General features: G+C 42.7%; 1 protein-coding gene across 2 annotated transcripts in view; it reads left to right on the top strand.

Annotated features, from left to right (window-relative positions):
* Positions 1–1,883: 1,883 nt before the first annotated feature.
* The window catches only part of slc1a7a (solute carrier family 1 member 7a), a 29,247-nt gene continuing 9,152 nt past the window's right edge, over positions 1,884–21,978 (top strand). For both annotated transcript variants that reach the window (XM_071917647.2, XM_071917648.2), the window contains exons 1-3: positions 1,884–2,024; positions 8,503–8,582; positions 20,277–20,492. In XM_071917647.2, coding sequence (XP_071773748.1) covers positions 1,884–2,024; positions 8,503–8,582; positions 20,277–20,492 — 437 coding nt within the window. The remainder of the gene's footprint in view (positions 2,025–8,502; positions 8,583–20,276; positions 20,493–21,978) is intronic.

A 21,978-nucleotide genomic window follows, 5' to 3' on the forward strand; every position in this document is an offset into this window, starting at 1 on the left:
CCTCGGCCAAGGAGGTTATGTTTTCGGTGCCGTTTGTTTGTTTGTTTGTCTGTTTGTTTGTCTGTTAGCAGGATTACGGAAAAACTACTGGCCCGATTTTCATGAAACTTCGTGGAAGGGTGCAGCATGGGCCAAGGAAGAACCTATTAAATTTTGGAGCGGATCTGGATCCGACTCACGAACAAGCAATAATAGCACGAACCTTGGCGGAGGTCTACGCTCTCCGAGTGCCCTTCTAGTTACATTAGCGGTCTAGCACTTTCCATCAGTGCTGCAGACGGCATCAAAGCCTTCTTTATCTAAAAGTGTAGTAGATGAGCAGCAGATGTGCCAGGTGAAGTGCTGCATTGTGTTTTTCATGTGTCTGGCACCTGTGAAATACTTGCGCGTGCATGCATTTGAGTATTATTATTATTAGTAGTAGCATTAGTAAGGTCACATGGAGCTATAGAGCTACTAATTGCATGTCCAGTTTACCCACCTTTTTATTGGTGAAACAAAGTTTACCTGCTTTATCAGCTTTATGATATAAATTCATAGTGTTCATCATAGGAAGTACTACCAGACTGCTACTGAAAATACTGAAACTATCATTGTCTCTTTCCCTCCTGTTGGTGGATGTTTGAGTCACTGTGATCGCTGGTTCATAGCCTAATTCCCACCTTTCTTTTTTCCATTTCATCGCCTACACACACTCCAACTGAGAAACTGTGAATGTGGCTGATTGCTTCACTCCTGGTTTTGGTGATGAACTTGCTCATCCCTGCCTGGATCAGTGTGGCCTCTCAAAACCGAACCCCGCTGTGCTCCTGCACTGAGCAGTATGTATGAACTTCACTGTGTGTGTGTGTGTGTGTGTGTGTGTGTATATATGTGCATCCCCATGAGTGTGTAATCTTGTGCTTATTTCTATGTGCGTACAGTTGTGTCTTCATTATGTTCAATCTTTGCTCGCCGTCTGCAATCAGAATGCACCTAATGTGAATGGATATTTTGTGTACAAAGCGTGATAAGTCAATAACTCATCAGGATTGTAATGACATCCCTCTTTGTGTTCTGTACGGTGTAATTTACCCCAATGTTACCCGATGTGCAATTTCTTTTTTCCTCTTTTTTTTTCTTTTTTTTTTCGGTGGGCTGGAACAATCCGCTGTCCAATTGTTCAGAGAGCTCTCTAATCCAGCCTTAGATCTCAGTCATGCAGCGCAGCCTAATAGGATCGGTAGTATTAACCCTGATGACAATACCGCCAGCTGTCGCAGAGCCCCCTATTGGCCACCCGTAGGAGTGTGTGTGTGTGTGTGGCGGGGGTGGGGCGGGTGGGCAGAGTGAGAGAGAGGGAGGTGACTGACAGAGATAGAGAGAGAGAGAGAGAGAGAGAGAGCTGAACGTGTGTGTGCTGTGTGGAATAACCAAGGAAGCAGCTCGGAGGAGGAACAGACAAACTCCTGAAGTGCTTTATCTTTGGACGTCTACCTCTGGCCCTCTTCTACTTCATTTTCCGCCTCCCCACCGTTAACCGACGTCAGACCCAACCCATTTTTCTCTCCCCCCCATTCATTTTTTTCCCCCTTCCCGTCTCAGCTGTGTCTTCTCTGTCTCGTCTATCTGTCCCACCTCCTCCTTCATCCATCTGTCCTCTGCATCCATCCGCCTATCTATCTACCTCCCTGCCTCCGCTCCCTGCTGTTTCTTGCTCACCGCGCACCGTTGGCTGTTTGGCTGTGAGCCGGCTCTATATGGCTGAATAAGCGGGGAGGGGGGCTGCTCCGGTGGTTTTCTCTCCGAGGGGGCGTGAGGTCGCGGCCGGGACCGGGACAAGCAGCAACAGGCGCAGGAGAAGAAGGAGCAGGAGCAGGAGGAGGAGGAGGAGGAGGTGAAGGATGGCGGTGGCTCTGGATGAAGTGTGGGGGCGGGTGAAGAATGTCTGCAAGCAGAACGGGCTGCTCATCCTGTCCGTGCTGGCCGTGGTCATTGGCTGCCTGCTGGGCTTCTTCCTCAGGGGCAAGCAGCTCTCCGAGCAGGTCAGTTGGTCGGGACGCCCCGTGGTTGGTGAAGACCCCCCCCCCACTCACCAACCCACCCACCCCGGTTCTCCCTCCCTATCTCCCTCCAAATGTCCCGCAGTGACCCCCCTACCTCCTCCTTAACTCCTGAGATGGATTCAGCAGCCCTGACCCCTAATGTAAGAGATTACTCCATTCCCTGCGTCTGCCTCTATACCTCTTCTCCCTGCACCTCACACACACACACACACACACACACACACACACACACACATCCCTTTCAGTTCCCTTACAGCAGAAAGCAATTCCTTTTAAATGAAAATGTGTTCAGCTGCTTTCAGAAATCAGCCTCTTTCTTAACACTCTCTCACACGCCGGCCCTGAACCTCTCACCCTCGTTCTGATCATTGAGCTCCATGCAATTCTACCAAAATATGCTTTCATCTTTATGGGCCACACTGACACTATGAGGGCGAAAGAGGACATGGTGTAATGAATAGTGGATTGTGTTTTGGACAGATGGAAGGAATGAGGAATAGACTATGTTGATAGCCATCCGATTCCACCTAAATGACTGATATTGCGTTTATCACCTGGGACTGCAAAAGAGTGTCAAACGCACAGTGCAATGAAGTCTCTTAGGCTTTTTTTTCTAGGAGAGATAGAAGAAGGTAAAGACTGCATACAAGTTCAAATATACAGCTGCTGGTTTGCTCCAAAAGTCAGCTTTCCTTGTGTGACTGGCTCTTTGAAGATGGCAAAAGACATCCCAAGAGGGGAGCATGGATTTGTTTTTTCTGCCTTTTTTTTAAATGTTCAGCGGCATCCCGTCAGTCACTCAGATTGCCTACAGCCTGTCAGTTAGACTCATCCATGGTGCATCCATGGAAAGGGATTGCCGGTGGGGAGATTAGTTGTCAATCACTCCCAGAGGCTTCAAGTCAACAGCACACCACTCATGTTGACTTATATAATTCATGCAAAACAGAGTAAAATTAAATAGTTGGACTGGTCACATAAATGAACTGAAATTTTAGAGCTATAATTACATACTGCATAGAGGAATAATGCAGGCCATTGGCAGGCACACAGGTTGATTGCTCCTCCCTGTACTTTGTGCTTGATGGTGACTAGCAAGCAAATGAAAACGAAAATGTAACTCTACAACTGTACAATATGTTCGAAGCAGCAAGGGTTATTTATGAAAAGAACCACAGAGAGTTAATTAGGAAAAAAACAAGTTAAAAGTGCATAGACTCAAACTGGGTTTTTAATCCCAGTATTAGTCAGACTGAATTGAATACTGCCCACGCAAAAACTTACTCCTGTCATTGTACGGGTGCTTGAAACTAAATGGAAAAAATGACCTGGATTTCAAAGTGGAGAATTACGTCAGTACCAAAGGCTGCCAACACAACGGTGCTGTTTAAAAAAAATCCTTGTGTGGATTTCAAAGTGGAATATGTCTGTGTGTGTCTGTGTGTGTGTGTGTGTTTAGGGGGGGGGGGGGGGGGGGGGGGGGGGACACATGCATGTGCCTGTGTATGTGTGCACATATGAGTTTATATGCAGGTATCTCCTTTGATGTTTGCGTATACATCTGCTGTCAGATGAATTTCTCTGATAATAAATTTTCAAAACCGATCACCGAAAGCACTGTAAGTTATAGAAACTTGTCATGCTGAGTACATAACAGTCTCTCTTCTGTGGTTATCTGTTTTATATGGAATGCACGCTTATGCTAAGAGAAATTACACTGTCTTGTTAAGTTACTGCATGTAATATGCAGCTGCACGGACTTTATTCAAATGGAAAGCTAAAAAGTGCTAAAAACAAAAATAACTGTTGCCTAATTTGACATCAGTTCTCCATGATAGTTCCACAGCAAAATGTGCATGTGGTATCAGCTCACTAACTAGCTGGCATCAAAAATTGCATGCATGAAGTCTAAGGAGTGGAAATCTTTCCAAAACAATATCCAAAGTGGAACTAAAGATTCATGGTTTTGGCCAAACCCTAACCCTAACCCTCCAAATTAAAGGACTTCTTTGCTATAGGCTCTTGACTAACTGACCTCCTCCTGTTGTGACTATTACACTGCAGTAATGAACAAGTATACAATGTAAAACAATGTAGCAGACATTTGCATAGATAGAAACTTCATACTGTCACCACAGGTTCCCCCTATAGCGTAGATGATCTGATTAGATTTTGGAGCACCTTGCTGCATAAATTTGCATATTAATGAGGAAAAACAGAAATTAGAAAACTAGAAACTATTATAACTCCTTAATGCTTTAAGATACAGACAGAGTTCATATTAATACCAACCATTTTATGTGAAGACAAGTATGCTGACAGAAATATTGGCTAATGAATGCATTCATTATCTTCATTAATGACCTCATTAGCATAAATGGCTATGTCTAATACATCGTGGTGATTAGGCATCTCACATGCCTCTTGTTTGTAATTTCCAGTGGCTGAGGGTTGAAATAAGTGACCAACAACACAAGAGGAATAACACACAGATTTATGGAACCAAGACTACTCCAAAAATTAGTTTGCCAAAGCAAAGCAAAACACGAATTTCTGGCTCTGCTGTGTGTCTCTGTCAACAAACAGACGAAGCTGGGACTATGGTCAGCACTGCCAGACAATCTGCACATGCTGGGCTTCTCTCAACCTGGGACTCATTACTCATAATAGGAAAAAACAAAATAGGATATTGGTTGTCTGAAGTCTACGGTTTATTAATGACAACCGCTCAGTCATCCCTCTATCAGTGTGACTGTTCCTCATGTTGTTGCTTCCAGTGAACGCCCTGCTGTGGTGTACAACATAGGCTCGCCTCTGTGGCTAAATGTTCACAAAATGTACAAGGAGAACAGAGGGGAGAGCAGGATAATACAGTTGTACAGTAATATGAAGCTCTCCCTTTCTCTCGCTTTCTTTCTGTCTCTATGGCAAAAAGGTTTCGAATTTTTAGCGTAGAGGATGGAGAGAACGGTGCTGGATTAGAGTCGACTCTGTGTGGCAGCTGGCAGGGTGAAGGTGAAGATAGAGGTGAGGACAGTCAAGCCTGCACCACATTCATGGGCACAAGGTGAAAGCGCTGGTTGTCGCAAGGACTCAGAGTGTGTGTGTGTGTGTGTGTGTGTGTGTGTGTGTGTCTTATGCACGATTGCGTCTGTACCTGCGCGTTGATGCGGTACCGCGAGGCTGTAAGACAATTTCTACCCCTCACATACACAAAAATCAAATGAAAAAGTGACTTTTGTGCATTGGTTAAAGGTGCAATGACAAAGATTTTCACACATCTCATAGCACAAAATGACCATAAATAAATGACCATACCTTGGGGGATTTGATCGGGTTCTCGGTCAATACCAGTGACTACACGATTACTTTGCCAGGTCCTGAAATTTCAGGCTTTCCAGACTCAAATCTGGCCCGTACTCTCTGTTTTGGAAAAAAAAAGAATAATAATACTGGCAGAAATCCACTGCAGGAGAGACCTCACTAGGGGTGCGACTCTCCTGTCGCTCTCTTGCTCTCACTATCGCTATATTTCTCTCTCCACCTTCACATACTCACACCCCTTCTCTGGAGGTTGTTGAAAGGCATTCTGGGAAATCTAGGAAATCACTAACTGAAGGAGAAGTAGACGAAGCCGGTTGAAAAAGTGGGTACACCAAAAAAGTAAATCACAAGAATTCATCACAAAATAACTTCTGGAATGCAGTGAACAGCACACATTGATGATATCAATGAGGATGATGAGGATGATGATGATGATGACGATGACGATGGTGATATAACAGTGTAAGAGTACCTGAGGGTGGATTTTTCCTTTAATTAAGTCAAAACCACCCACACAGTCAAATTCCTCCTGCTCTACCAACCCATAGTGTCAGTTTCATTATGCTCTTTCTTTCTTTCTGTTGAATAACCACAATCCAGAGACTGCATTTCTCAAGTGAAAAAAAACTGGCTTGACTCTGTTGCAGCTCATTAAATGATTTCTCATTTATTGGACACGATACAACTTCTGTCTAAAGACGTCACTCAAACAGACGCAGTGTGGGGATTTAATCCATTAGCATTTGGATGGAGATATAAGAAGATATAATTGGGGCAGCAAGAGTTATGTGTGTGTGTGTGTGTGTGTGTGTGTGTGTGTGTGTGTGTGTGTGTGTGTGCGCGTGTGTGTGTGTGAGCTGACATTCATGCATGTGAGCCTGCATTGTGTATGCCTTGCTGTATGTAAGTGTAGATAGGCTGGATGCATTTGTTTATGTCTATGCATTCTTATATGCCAGTCAATGAATGCGGTATGTGTGCTTATGATGCATAGTGTATGTGTGTGTATGTGTATGTGTGTGTGTGTGTGTGTGTGTGTGTGTGTGCCAAATGCTTGTTCCTCTGTTAGCAGATGCCAGGCCCCGATGGCAGCTGTGTTTGCCCTTCCCTCCATGCTTCAGAGCGACAATACACACCCACACTCTCTCTCTCTCTCTCTCTCTCTCTCTCTCTCTCACACACACACACACACACACACACTCTGAGTACAGTAAGCATGTATACTGCATTCATTGACTGGCATATCAGAACGCAAAATATACGCAGAGACACAAACAAATGCCCATCTACTCTTGCACATATGCAACACATACATGAGCCACCACACACACACACACACACACACACACACACACACACACACACACACACACAGCCATGTAACTGCCCTCCATGATCCTGGTGTAAAAACAGTGGACTAAGCTCTCTCACTCTGAAACAGAAGCAGAGGCAAAAAGGTTGAAGCTTTTACTGCCACATCATCTCACTGTACAGATGTGTTGTACTTAAATTTCATTTTTTCATACCGCACTCCCCCCCCCCCCCCCCCCCCCCGGCCCCGTGTTTGTATTTTTGTTTCGTTTTGCTTCTCAACTGGAGTTGTTGTTTTTTTGTTTTTTTTTCTGCAGAAGCTCATCTATTATTCTCTTCACGGATATGTTGAAGTGTTCTTGTTTCAACAATATCCATACAAATTCCAGTCTGAGATGTTCAGCTTGTTCCAGTTTCAGTGACATCCCAATCAGTGTTGTGCAGTCAGAACAATGGACTGATGATTCATTCAGAATGATAAAGTGACTCAGTTTGCACTCCACTACACAACCTTGCAACCACATCACAAGTTTGTGAAGTGAGTGACTAATTGCATCTCAAATGCAAAGTTAAAAAAAAAAAATCTCCATTTTCTGGTTGTCTTTTATCTGCTTGTTTGAAAGTACTCCTCCAAATGCCTCCAAACCTTTTATACTTGTTTGGAAAAAAAAACATTTGTACAATAAAGTTCCAGGTGGCCTGGATAGGAGAGTTAGCAAAGTAAAAATAGCAAAAGCGGAGGCAAAAATAGCCCGATTGTAGTTGTGAGGCAGCAGGAGGTATAAGCCTTTCCATTATAATACTTTCCCTATTTAGCTGACTAGTTTTTTATTTTAATTGGATATGGAATGGGCTTCACTGCTGTGCCCAATGATGATGATGACAAAAAAAACACACAATGATCCCAACATGACCTCTGGAAACCCACTGCCATCAAACATAAAGGCCAAAACATGAAGTGAGTCCTGAACCAGCAGGGATGCAAGCTTCAGAGATCCGTGTTTTGGTTTTGCTGATGTGCCTGAAGTGGTGTCATTCATTAGTGAATCTGAAGGCCACAGCACACAACACTGCATTTTATAGCCTAGTGTGAAACTGTGAAACAACATTCAACAGTTGCTGTGGTGCTAAAACCTCAGGCATGAATACAGATGAAGAAGATGACATGAAACACAGATAAAATACAATGCCATGAATGATCCTCTATTATGGAGAACACTATTCACAATTAGCATAATTGGATATATAATTATGCATTAATATAACCTCAATGCAGTGTGCAGCTCATTGTTCTTATTTAGTCACATTAATTACATTGATAATGTTTGACGCTGAAGGACACAGTTAGATGAGCAATGTGAAGGATAGATGGTTGCCGTATTTCTTATTTTGCTCCAGTGGATTCAAATAGTCTGTGCGTGTCCCCCCCCCCCCCCCCTTATCGTCAGTTATTTTGGATTTTCCATTTCCTGTTTATTTTGAATTTATTTAGAACAGAAGAAGAATTGGGTAGTTAGCATGAGCAGCGATATCCACCATGGCTGAACAGACAAAAAAAAGAGAAACTCAGACTTCATAAACAGAGAATCCAAGGAAAAAGAGTACTGGACACACTGTTTGATTGACAGGTGATCTCTGGAAGTGCAGTACAGAAACACCGCAGCAATGAGCGCTTGGCACCAAAGATGCAGACAAAACTCAAAAAAACAAGAGTCTTGCGGATTATCACTTTAAGTGTTACTTGTATATTGTTTTTTGCATGTCTTGTATAACTTTCTTCATGTCTCCCTCCCTCACTGTGTCTTTCTCCCTCTCTCTGAAGGAGGTGAAGTACTTCCAGTTCCCTGGAGAGCTGCTGATGAGGATGTTGAAAATGTTAATTTTGCCTCTTGTCGTATCCAGGTAAGAACATTGTGGTCCCTCCCCACACACACATACACACACACACACTCAGTGCACTCCCAACATCTTGCTTCCCACAAACCGTGTACACTTTACGGACAAGCGTTACATCACCAAGTGTCTCTTACTATTAGAGTTAAGATGGACTCTCATCTCTAAGTCTGTCATGTGTCAAACCTGTCAAAAGCGAGGCATGAATTAGTTTGCTCAGCAGTGAGCTTTAGTGCTATAAGGATGTGGTTGAGAAATAGTAAGGTGTCAGGCTACAACAAAGAGTCAAAGCAGAAACACAAAACTAAACTAAATCTAGAATAAACAAGTTGTTCTTATATCACTACTACTACTATTACTTAATATTACAATAATTCCCATTTCTGATGACTTCAATAGACATGATACTGATTGATCTACCATTCCATTGTTGTTCTATGTTGTCTTGTTTCCTTTTGTATTGTCTGTGTTGCTATTGGTTTATCTCTTGCTTCACCACAAGAGAGGTTTTCACTGCGAACTCATGTAAGGTGGAATGAATTGAATTGAATTGAATTGAACTGAATTGAATTGAATTGAATTGAATTGAATTGAATTGGCTTGACTTGACTTGACTTGACTTGACTTGAATGAAAGTGAATTGAATTGAATTGAACTGACATGAATGAAATTGAATTGAATTGAATTGAATTGAATTGGCTTGACTTGACTTGATGAAAGTGAATTGAATTGAATTGAGTTGAGTTGAGTTGAGTTGAGTTGAGTTGAGTTGAATCGAGTCGAGTCGAGTCGAGTCGAGTCGAGTCGAGTTGAGTTGAATTGAAATTGAATTGTCAATGTAAACAAGACAAGAGGAGCCTGCCATGTGCATCACTGGGTTAGTCTAATTACTGCTGTAGTGCTATTCTCCACCTCCACATGAAGTGATTACCACGGGCCATATGCTGCAGAGAACATTTCTCGCCGGTACACACGGCTGTTAGTGGCAGTGGTTAAGATTTCTTTGAAAATGGAGCTATCTGTGAAAATAAGGACTGCTTTTTCCACGTACTCTCATACCTTGCCTCTTCGGATTAGATGACACATATTATTCCTAAACGCTGTGCCTCCTGTGTGCTGTTTTCATGCTCTGCTGAGAACATGGGGAATTGCATCAGAACAGGACGGATGAGTTTACTTTGTGAATATCTAATACAGTGGCTTCAAGGAGAATAGGTTAATACACGTGTCTGTTAATTCTCACAGCTATGGGCCTTGCCTTGCCTTTTCCCTCCACATGGTCATATGTGGGAGGAGTGCTGTATTACTGTGTGTGGCAGAGAAAACGGGGTCATCCCTATGTTCCCTCAGCCCTATGTTCCCTCAGCCCTATGTTCCCTCATGAATTTTTTTTTGTCAATCAGTTTATGAGCTGTAGAAGTACAAAGTAATTATACAGTATTGGTTGCATGATCTGAGAGACTCATTGACACCAGTTGCAGAATGTTTATGTTGCTTTTTGACAGGAGATTGACCTGTGGTGAGTTTTTCGCTGAGCGTCTGCCTATATATGAAAACACTTTAACAGTGTGTGTTAAAAAAATGGCAATGTATCTTGCATTTCTGGGTCCATTTTGTTGTTTGGTTGTGTATTTTTCTTATTCCTACGGATAACTCGCTGATGTGACGGCACATTGAGATATTTCCAGCGCAGCTGTTTAATAGCATCAACAGTAAATGTCAGGTTTTGGTGTCAGTCCCTCAGAATTAAAGAGCAAAGTCAGCAATGCAGCCACAGGACATGTTGTGTTGTGAGTAAGGGGCGCGGCCGCGATCAGACACGGCAGAACAAGTTCAAACAACAAGTTCACACCCATTCACTGGGGTTTGTCAAAAGTCATTCTGGGATCATATTGGAATTTCACTAACTGAACTATAAGAAGACAAAGCAGGCAGAGGGAAATTGCAACGCCTCATCACAAAATAACTGCTGGAATGCACTGAACACAGATTGATGATTGTTAGTGGAAGAATATCTGAGGGGGGATTTTTCCTATAATAAGAAATATGAACTGGATGTTCCCGAGAGCTGCTGTGATTTCAAATTTAAATCATTTGACATACAGGGTCATTACTTTTTCATATATATATCCTGTAAAATGTATAGGATTTAGCACTCTGGCTGAACATGGCTGTGTGGTGATTAATGTGAAAAGAAACAACATAGATGAGATTTTTACTGCACCGTAGTTGTTGCACATCAAGGAGTAAATAGGAATGTTTATATGAAGTAAACCTGTTGCTCTTTCATGGCTTTGAATGCATTCTTAGAAACGCACAGCCTGCAGGATTCTCCAGTCCGACTATTTTAGGCCCAAAGCCCTTAGTTGCCTACATGAGGTCAGTGATGTACGACATACAAAAACCCCCCCAAAACAAATCATGCAAACGCACCGGTTACATGCAGGGCGCTTTGTGCAATAAGCTACTTACAATCTATGCAACAGCAAAGACTGGATGAGAAGTTAATCCTCCCTCCATCCCTCTCTCTCTCCCTCTATCTCTCTCTCTCTCCTTCCCTTCCTCCCTCTCTTTCTCTCTCTCTTTCTCTCTCTCTCTCTCTCTCTCATCCAGTCCGGCTCCTGTCTAGGTTGGTTGGTTGAACAGAAGGGAAAAGACAGTATAGGTATAAGTGTGTGTGTGTGTGTGTGTGTGTGTGTGTGTGTGTGTGTGTGTGTGTGTGTGTGCCAGTTGTACACGTACAGAGGAGGAGATCGCCTCAGTCCATGCGAGGTATCCTGACAAACGTGCGGCACGTGAGGGCGAGGGACGTTAATTACAACTAATCTGAAACGGTGGATGCAGGCAGGGGGGCAGAAAAACCGTCTGGGCTCGACGCACCACTCCAGCCTTTTTACCTGCGGGACTGTAGGAGCAGTCAGGGCGAACACTCAACCAGCCTCACAGGCTCCTGTCGAGTCTGTCAGCCCGCAGTACACACCGTGCTCCTAGAGCCTGCCTGTGTCTCGATGCAGGCAATAAGGGATAATGAAGGTGGAAGGGATAGCTGGTTGCTTCACCACCGCTGCGTTTTGGACGAGCCGCTATCCAACCAACTTCATTTCGTCTCTAACAGTCTCTAAACATGCAGCTTTGAGCTGAACATTCAGTCACAGTCAGTGAGGGTCTAGCAAGGTCACATTTTTTAATGAAAAGTTATATTTATGAATACTACTGACGTCAAGCCTGAAAACACGCTTTCTTCAACAGCAAACAAGTGTTTTGTCCTCAGAAAATGAACTCTGTGTCTCTAGTGTTCACAAGCAGCATGCAGCCCCCATGACTCAATTTTCACTGGACGCCCACTGTTTTAGCATTTTAAGGCCACAGTAAGAGCACTTTTTAATCACCAATTTTTGCTAATCAAGCAATGTCATTTGTATTGAGATTGGTCTTGTCGCTGCCTAATTCCGGCCTTCAGACAGGCTCGGGGTAGCAGGAAATTAGGTCTGTCATTCAACTGGTTGCCTGATAATTCCCCGTGCATTTTGCTGAGAGGAGAACAAAATTGGATTTTAACAAGCTATTCTTGCGGCAGCAGTAATTCACTAATGAATGCAGCAAAAAGGACTTTGATTATGTTTTCCATGCATGCCCTTTCTGGATGTCATGGTGACTCGGTGGGCTCGGGCGCCCGCCATGTGTTCGTCAAGTCACATTGTGCTGGTGAGGGTCTGGCAGCACTGGGCTGTGCTTCTTACTTACAGCTCCCCATTAGACAGAAAGGGAAACGCGAACATAAAGTAAGAACCAATGGGAGTCTTGCAGCATATCCTCTGCTTCCTCAGCTTGTTTTTTTGCTGGTGGCCAGAAACTGCGAGAAAGCCTGTGATTATTTGAAGTTGCAATTTTAAGACTATTTTTAGGGACTTTTGACAAACAAGTTTCCCCTGCAATCATTCAGGCACATCTTAGCATCTGTTGAGTGGCACTTCGACTGCAACAATAAAAGTGGGGAAGAGCTGTGATTCTTCCCTATGACACATACAGAACAGGCGAAGGTCCTCAGTTATCACAGCAATGTGTATATGATTTACACATCCACGCATGCAACATGGGTTTTGTGTCATGCTTGTAGCTTTCAATTTCACTATGTGATTGTCTGTTTTTTGTTCGCTGCCATTTTTGCTTTTTCCATGCCTGGTTTGTCTGTTACTCTTAATAAATGCTGTTATTGTTGTTTGCTCGCTCTGGGGAGTGCAGCCTTGGTATCTGAGGACAATGCCTGCTGGTTTATTTATGGTCAGCTCCGCACGTCAGGCAATGAAGTTGGATGAACATGATGTTGTACAGAGAATTGGTTTTCTTAATCCTAGCAGGCAGATACACAGGCAGACAGACATGGTACAGCAGGGCAGAGAGGGGCTATATCCCTTCCTGACCGACCGCTATTAAACATAAATATAGCCCAGCCCAGAGAGCTCATGAAATCTCTATAAAACTAATATTTTAGTGGCTCCGTATATAGTTCAACCACACATTTTCGCAAGATTGGAGCAGGGTTCGCCAAGGCTGTTGATGGATACATGTAACACTGATGTAGGCAGTCGTGACCTTCATTTGAAATGGTTGCATTATTTCTACCATGGCAATGACAGCTGGCTGACGACAACTGTATAAAGCACTGCCAAATGTCTACAAATGACTAGAGCCTCTGAGTAGATTTCATTAATTATTGACATAGCTTGACATGCATTTGATGCCTTTTTCCAAAATGATAATGGCTTTTTTCCACAAACAACATATACAGCATATTAATGTTCAGTAAGCTGGTAAGGTTCTTCCTCTACCAACACCTCTGTCCCAAGGCTGTTTTAACTCATGGGGTGTCAAGGGATTGGCATTTTGCTGCCTTTTAAAAAAGCCTTAAAGGCAGAGCTCTTAATCTAAAAAAGGAGAGGCCTGCTCCCACCTAGATAAGATATTTCATGTAGTTTTCATTTCATTATGGAAAAAGTTTACAGAACTGCACTGGATCCCTGCTATATTCTTGTGGCACCTGTGGTAACACCATTATAAATGGTCACCATTAGATGTCAAAGGTTCTTGTTTTGGTTTGCTTTTCACCCCTACTGTATACAGTATATGAAACCCAAGTGTTACATCTAGAGGATATAAATGATCCTGGCACTTCAAACAGTGAAACCGGCATGAAGTAGAACAATATTGAGTTGGTGGATGTGCTCTACAGAAGCTGATCTGGGCTGCTCAACAAATGTCACAGTGTTATTAATATATGCCATGGGTACCATGGAAAACCCCTATCCAAGGAGCCACGGCCTACTCTTTTTCATCTGAAGGAGGGATTACTGTAATGCTCTTGCTCAACGAAGGTGCAGCAGGGAAGGACTGTAAGCCCCATATGGTCCAAAAATCAGATCTGCTGTACGTGTTTGCCTCCCACACGATCCAGGCCGCTTCACATGGCAGGCGAGGCACTGTAATCCCACCTGGACTCCAGATGAAACCTCTCTCTGAGAAATAACTCTCTCTCTCTCTCTCTCTCTCTCTCTCTCTCTCTCTCTCTCTCTCTCTCTGTCTGTGACATGCATACAGAGAAATGACTGCCTCTCTCTCCTATGTATGGGTGGACCATGTCGCTGTTTCAGAAGTAATGGATTGGGCCTTCAAAAACAGACCTACTTTTTCACCACAAGCATCTCTAACAAAAGATTAAAGCCTCTCCTTTCCATACACTGCACATTACAACCAGGCTTTACATCTTCAATCAATATAGCATGTACAGTATACAGCCTCTTTACTGATGCTCAGGGCATTTTACACCTGCTAATCGATTAAATATTGTATTAAAAATCAGTGATCAGTTTTACTGATGGTGAAACCTGACTGGAATAGCCTCCAGTCGACACAGATCCATAGCATTGACTCTCTTCTATCAAACAGACAGTGGGTGTTACGTGATATTATAGAGCATATACTGTCATCTTAATATCCACTAGGTGAAAGATGCAAGAAAAATCAACATAAGGCAGGATTTGATGGTGGATAGTTTACAAAAAAAAAACAGCATTGGTGGGTAGTTTCCATTAGAGAGATGTTTAAAATGTGTTATTATGTTCTGTGTGTGTGGAGGGGGACGAGGTCAGGTAAATCCATGGCATAACAAATAGTTGATTTTTTTGATTTCCTGGTTGCAGTGTTTCTGGGTTGTAGGTTTCCTAAAGCGCTGTGGTGTCATTTCCCTCGTGTGTTTAGAAAAAAAAATCTGGCCTGCGATAATACATTACAGTAGAAACAGTTTGTCTGCCATTTCCCAGAATATCGATGTTCCATTGTGCCGCCACTCTACCTCTGCCCCTTGACTTTCGACTGATGTGTTTCCACAGAGCGCTCTGCTTCTCCCGCTGGAGGTCATGTAATCCTCTGTGGCCGGCGCAGGGCAAGCCCCTTAGTTATCACTGCTGCGGTGCCAGTTGTTGTCCGATATATCCAAGCGAGCAAGATTTATTCGCACAAAGCTGTCTATCTCTTATTCTAATTCCAGTCACAACACAACACACCGCCCCACTCCAGCAAAAATAAACAGAGGAAAGTGAAACTCCATTAGCAGCGGAAATTTCCAGCGTGTGACTGTTAATGGAATGGGACAAGTCCAGGATAGATGGAATATGGTATTATAATGCAATGGTCTGGATATCAATCTCTGTGCATCCTCATTTGTTTTCCTCACAACCTTGAAAAATCCTACAATGAGAAGTCAGATCATGTTGGTTTAAATTGCCCACTGTGGTTCATCAAGTACACTTGCCTTGTTGGCATGCTCATTGTACAATCCTTGGCTGCTGTCTAATAGTCCCGTCTGCGCATCCCAATGCCAAATAGGCCATCCAGACGTTCCATATGCTGTAGGCAGCAGTTTACTGGTAACTATTCAAACGGCAATTACACCTTGTGGTTATTTATGGGGGGGGAATAAAGTACAATGGCTAAATGAAAATGATAAATGGTCAGCTGACTTGGAATAAATCTTGGCCGCTTGGAAATGGTGAATGAATAAACCAGCAGCAGCTGTACCGAAGTCCTTCAGATTACCTTTCAAGAAGTGTAAGATTATCAAAGCCCTACTCTATACCAGAGGCTACATTTCATGCTGGCTGTACATATTGAACAGAGTTCTCCAGGCTCCATTATTCTTCTGAGATCCACATGTAAAAGATGTGACCACCCTATCAGCAAATGGTAATCAAGAGGTGTAACGTGATGTTTCAGACTGAACTGTCCTCTGACATTAACATAACTTCCTGGAGGGCTGCAGAGAAGGTGCCTCAAGAGCTCTCTGCTAAAGGTCAGCACTTATAGAAATAGAAAAATCTACAAGCTTTCCTGCAGGGGAGGGGGAATATCGAAGAGTGGAAAAAATCTAGGAGCAGAAAGATGGATTTTTAGCATCAATAAAACTACCAGGAAATGAGAGAGACACTATCTCCACTTCACACAAATAACAATAAATGGAGATGCGCTCTTAGGCCAGCTCAAATTGATTAGGTGTGTGCTTTTGAAAAGCTGCAAGACAGGTATCTGCCAAAATAAAGGAGCCATCTATGTAAATTAGGGCTACAATATATAGAAAGAGGAGGTCTGGCAGCTCTGCTGTAGGGTCAAGTCCATTTTTTCTGACTTGGTTTAGATCTACTCAAGCCTGAGAGAGCAATCTAAATACTAATAAATACAGAGCAATTTGGGGGTGATGGTTGTGTCCTGATGAGGGCGTTCTCTACCTGGAGGATGACTGCTGTGCTCACTCAACTGTTTGATGAACATGAGAACAATCTGAACCATACATGGACATCTCAGTATTTAGCCACTAACCCATTTACATAGAATATTTTGAGAATAATACTAATAACGATAATAATAAACATCATCGTTATCATACTATCATTTATTGATCTCCCTACTAACTACACACCCTGCTGCCTTAATAGTTATGGGCAACTGTGGAGCGGTGCTTGATTATTATTATTACTAGTAGTAGTGGTAGTAGTAGTAGTAATAATAGTAGCAGTAGAGGGAGCACAAGTAGTAGTAATAGTAGTAGTAGTAGTAGTAGAAGTAGCAGTTGTAGTATTAGTTAAGCTTTGGACTCAGTTACCCGATATTAATTCAAAATTTCATTCAGAATGGTATAGTTACATTAGAGGGAACATTTTATATAGCTGGCTTCCTAATTGGATGGACATGAGAGGCTTGTCGATTGACATGGGCTGCTTTTTGAACGCTTAATTTATCAGGCAAGTTGACGTTCACACGTTTATTCAGCGATGGCCTACTTGCAGGGGGATGAATGGTTACATCGAATCACATATTCAATCCAACCCAGATGTTCCCAGATGATGCAGGGATTCAAGTCAGTGGCCTTTTGTACACTAGCTGACTTCTTGTGAATGTGCATAATGCTCAGACTGTTCCGTGTCTTGCCTACATTCCCAGCTTCCTATTTCATTGTAATGGCACCAATGCCAGTGGAGCAGCCTGTCACTTATGCACTTAACACCTGCTACTCTTATGTGGTGATTAGCCTACATGCTTAACTGGCCTTTCTACCAGGCATGTCACTCCAAACCTGTAATTTTCAGTATGTGGCTTAATTTCGTATGTGAGACTGTCTCCGCCTAGTACACAATTTTGAAAGATGTGAAAAGTGGGGTGGGGAGCGACAGCGAATAGGAGTGTGTGTGTGATAACGGATCAGCCATCTCTACTGTGATTGCAAAGCATTTGACGCTGCCAAAGGTGAAACACCTGCCTTGACATTACTGATTGAGGTGCAGCCAGAAGTGCAACAGGGCTGACAGTTTCAGCCCAGAGAGAGCAGAGCAACAATGATTTTCTGCCCCTAGAAGCGGATGCAGGACTTAATTAAAAAAATGTCGAAATTAAGTACAGGATTAATGCAATTCACTATATAGAAGTCATATAACCATGTTTCCAGCTCAAAAATGTGATTTAGTGCTGATTCACTCTTTAAGCTGTCTCATCCCCTATGTGAGTGTGCAGGACTCACAGGAGATGGAAACTCTCAAGCCTGGTGATGTGGGATGAAGGGAGGGATGGTGGGATGAGGGTAAACAGAGACTGACAGCACGGAAAGATTCAGCAACCACATCCAGACACTTGTCAAGCCAAGCCAGATTACACTTTGGACAGGGAGCAAATCTTGTCACCCCAGCTCAAGAGATAGAGTAAGATTTCTTCTCTGTCTCTCTCTCTCTCTCTCTCTCTCTCTCTCTCTCTCTCTCTCTCTCTCTCTCTCTCTCTCTCTCTCTATCACTGCCTATTTTCACTGGCTTCACCTGCCGTGCCAATTTTTCAACATCGTACTGTTTTTTCCATACCGGCTGAAAAAGCGTACCGTAACTGGTTTGAAGAAATCAAAGGGAATGTCACACAACCTTGCTGGGAAAAATCTGAACTGGAGATTCAGAGCTGTCCATTTGAATGTAAATTACAGTTGTGTAGAAAGAGAGAGAGAGTGCGAGACAGAGAGAGAGAGACAGAGACTAAGAAAGACAAAGAAGGACAGTGAAAGACAGAAAAGCTTAGAGACGCTGCTTCGATGGAGCATTTTCATTCACTGTTTGATGCCGTCTGCCCTTTCTAATAAGAAACATTTTCTCAGTGTCACATATTGCCTTATCTGAGACAGCTGTGGCCGTATCTTATATAAAGGGCTTCTCCGGTTTAGTAACAGGTTTACTGAGCTTTACTTAAGAAGCCGCCATCTTCTATGGCAGTGCTTTATGATCTGAAGCTCGCTTTGAAGCCGGTGTGTGACTTTAGACCGGGGAATAGTTGTTTATCCTGGCATGACATCTCTATATACACACAAAGTGGATCATCAAGATGAATCATGAACTTCACAACGCTTCCCTCTCTATGTCTCACGTCTTTTCTCATTGGTAGTGAAATGCTTGAATAATTACGTTGATCTTTTGAATTTTAACGTGTTATTTTTATTCACCAGCCACTTGTCACAGCATGGTGGCTCACTCGTTTGCTTGATTTCAAGGAGAATTTCTAGCAATCCAATTTTATGGCAGATAAAGGAAAACCGGGGGAATTTTTCTCGCATAATGTGACATGTGCCTGGTGAAGAAAAAGAAAAGATTAAAATTTAAAATGTCCCTTTGAACTACACATGCATCTTCAAGAGTATCTAGAGAAACTAAGCTAACTATGAATACTACTATGAATAGGACAGCTAAGTGAGTTTTGGTTACATTTGTATTTGTTATTGTTTGTAAATGTTGAAATATGGTCCTACATTTTAAATTATAATGAAAGTTGGGGGATTATTTTCTCCATTAGCAACTGCTACCTTTCAAGATGTATCTACATGATCTATGTGTATATATATGATGTGATTTGTTATTTATTTATTTAATAGGGACAGTGCATATTAATGAACATTTAAAAACCAAATGTAAATATGCCAGATTTCACCGCCATGGCTAATTTTCATCTGTTGTCCCTTGGCAGGTTGATGTCACATTTAAAAATATGTGTCACAGTTTAATGAATGCACATAAAATAGTTATAGTATAGCCTATTAAAAAGATAGGAAGAGGGAAAAGAAAGAAAAAAAGAAAAACAACACCCATCATAACCGTCACATAACAACTGCCATTAGATGGATGCTTTTACATACATGTGTTGGTCAAGCCCTAACCCTGAGTGTCATGCTCTACATATTGTAACACAGGACTATACCGAACACAAACCTCCCAGATTGAGGCTTTACTTCAGTTAGGAGCTTGTTCATCTTCTCAGGGGCGGGACTGTGACCCCAGGGTGACGGGGTCACTGGCAGGGCAGCGAGGCATTATCCAGGGCGGGGAGACCCCGCCTCCACTCGTTGTGATCAGTTCATCAGTTTTCAGACAGCAAATCTACTGCTGTATTCTCATAGTTTGTCTCATAGTTCTCTTACCTGCAGTCATGTAACAAACACTGCTGATGTGGCATTACTGTTTTAATTGTTTTCTGTTGCCTTCTGCAAACTAGTAGCCTTTTTATATTGTCTCCTTGTTACTTCTTCTTTTGATGATGATGATGATTTTTTCCACCCCTTTTTCGTTTCCAAACAAAAGGCATTTTGCCTCTTGCTAGTCCATCATTGTAAACAACAATTTGTTCTTAAATGATTTGCCTGTTTAAATAAAGGTTTTAAAAAAAATGCTTTGGAATCCATAACCCAATAATCCATTTGTTTACCTTCCTCAGTGCTGCACCAGCACACGAAAAGCCCTCCACTGGTGAACCTACTGGTGTATTTTAATGCCAATTTCAATGACATATTTCTTCTTTCCACTGATGTTTTGAGTGCAGATGAAAACTAAGTGAATAAAGGTGAACATCTGCAATAGCATCCCAGTTCAGTCATTGTCTGTTTGCTTGGAAGCTGAGGGAAACTCAGCCATTTTCCAAAGTCAAACAAACCTAAGTCAGTCAAAGGAGTTCTGTGCTTCTGAAGACCCACATAGAAAACAGTTATCACAGTTTTTCCCTTCCAGTCGCTCCGACAGTGGCATGAGGTTCTCCTTGTAATGATTCATAACACGAATATCCCTCTGTCTGTCTGTCTTGTCTCCCTACTCTTCCTGTCTCTGATGTCTCTCTCTGATGTCTGTTTCCACACATCAGTTTGATGTCGGGCCTGGCCGCCCTGGACGCCAAGTGCTCCAGCCGCCTGGGCATCATGACCATCTCCTACTACCTCTGGACCACCTTTGTCGCCGTGGTAGTCGGCATCGTCATGGTATCCATCATCCACCCGGGGGGCGCTGCTCAGAAAGAGGACTCTGAGGACAGCGGGAAGCCAATCATGAGCTCCGCTGACGCCCTGCTGGATCTCATTCGGTAAGGGACCGCAGACACTTTTCTCTCTTTACACGCTCATTGTAAACTCAGAGTGAGGTCAGGCGAAACTTTGGGGAACTGGGTAGGTAGCACAGATGTGAGTTCTGCGAGCAAGGTTATTCCCTTTCTTTCTTTCTCTCTCTCTGCCTCTCTCCCTCACATTCTTACACACACACATGTATACAGAGACACATGCACACACGTACACAACTCACATGCACACACATTCTTGGGAATTCATCACACTTGCTTGCCCAAAACTAGCAAAGAATATGAAATATGAAAAGCCCTTGGACACTGGTATATAATAACTTTTCTTTTGATATAGACTCTCAAACAGTCACTCTTCATTGTTTGGCTTTCAAGCAATTTCCTCTCTGTTATTCAACAACACGAAAGGCTACGAGTCGTGAGCAGGGGTGAAAGAGGTCCACCAAAATATTCTATTACCCTAGAAGTAAAATTACTGGTGTAAAGTAGCTCACTTAAAATGTACTCGGAGTAAAAGTTAGTGAATTACATTAAAATTGAAGACAGAATATCAAAGATGAAGAGGCCAGGTGAACATATGGTGCGTAATTGGCAGGTTATCCGCTGCGCTATTGAGAGAAGGAATCTACTACTGCACTATCAGTTGTTTTTTCTTTCTTTCTATAAATGCACTGTCGATATTGCTCATGGTTTGATAGACTATGTTGAGCTTTCTAAAAATATGGTTATGAAATTCATGTTATTATTTAAGTTGTGATTAAACCAATAACAGTAATGTTATGCTGTTTCTCTTGCTACTAGCTATCCAACTAGCTAGCAAGGCTAGCAAAATAGCTAGACAACAACCAGGTAAACGCAAGCTAGCATAACTGTAGCTGGATTGAAGGCTTTTTGGCTAAAGTTAATTAAGCTGCTATCATGGATAAATCTAAGCTTTTACTGTTAAACTTTGATCATTTAATGTTTCCTCCTCATGCTTGCAAAGGTTTGAAGCACATGGCCAGTTTCTGATGCTTATGGAGAGCCTACATTGTAGCCTACTCTGTAATGGATTAAAATGCCAAGTACAAAACTTAAGTGAAAACATACCTAAGTAAAGAGTAAAATTACTGACTTAAAAAATACAAGTACACAAAAAAGCTCAATTAGCTACAGTATTGAGGCTAAATGTAATTCGCTACACCTTTGGCTGTGAATGAGATAAAGAAATCTACAAAATCTTCACACTTTAATTTGAATACAGGCGTTTTGACCTCAGTACCGTAACTTAAAGCGACCTTATAATGCCTGTGGTATGTTGTAAATGTCTCTGTCCTCGAGCTACGCGTGCTGCATCATGAGGTCTGGAGGGGGACTGCTCCATAAAGCCTCGGGCCTCGTGTGCCAGTGGGTTATTGAGCTAAGCTAATTAGTGCTGCTGAAGGGTGGGATTGGTGTGGCGAGGTGAACCTGGGTCAGTGCAAGACAGAAAGACACGACGGCGAGGCCCGAGAGC

The sequence above is a fragment of the Centroberyx gerrardi genome, chromosome 13, assembly GCF_048128805.1.
Source record: "Centroberyx gerrardi isolate f3 chromosome 13, fCenGer3.hap1.cur.20231027, whole genome shotgun sequence".
Lineage (NCBI taxonomy): Eukaryota > Metazoa > Chordata > Actinopteri > Beryciformes > Berycidae > Centroberyx > Centroberyx gerrardi.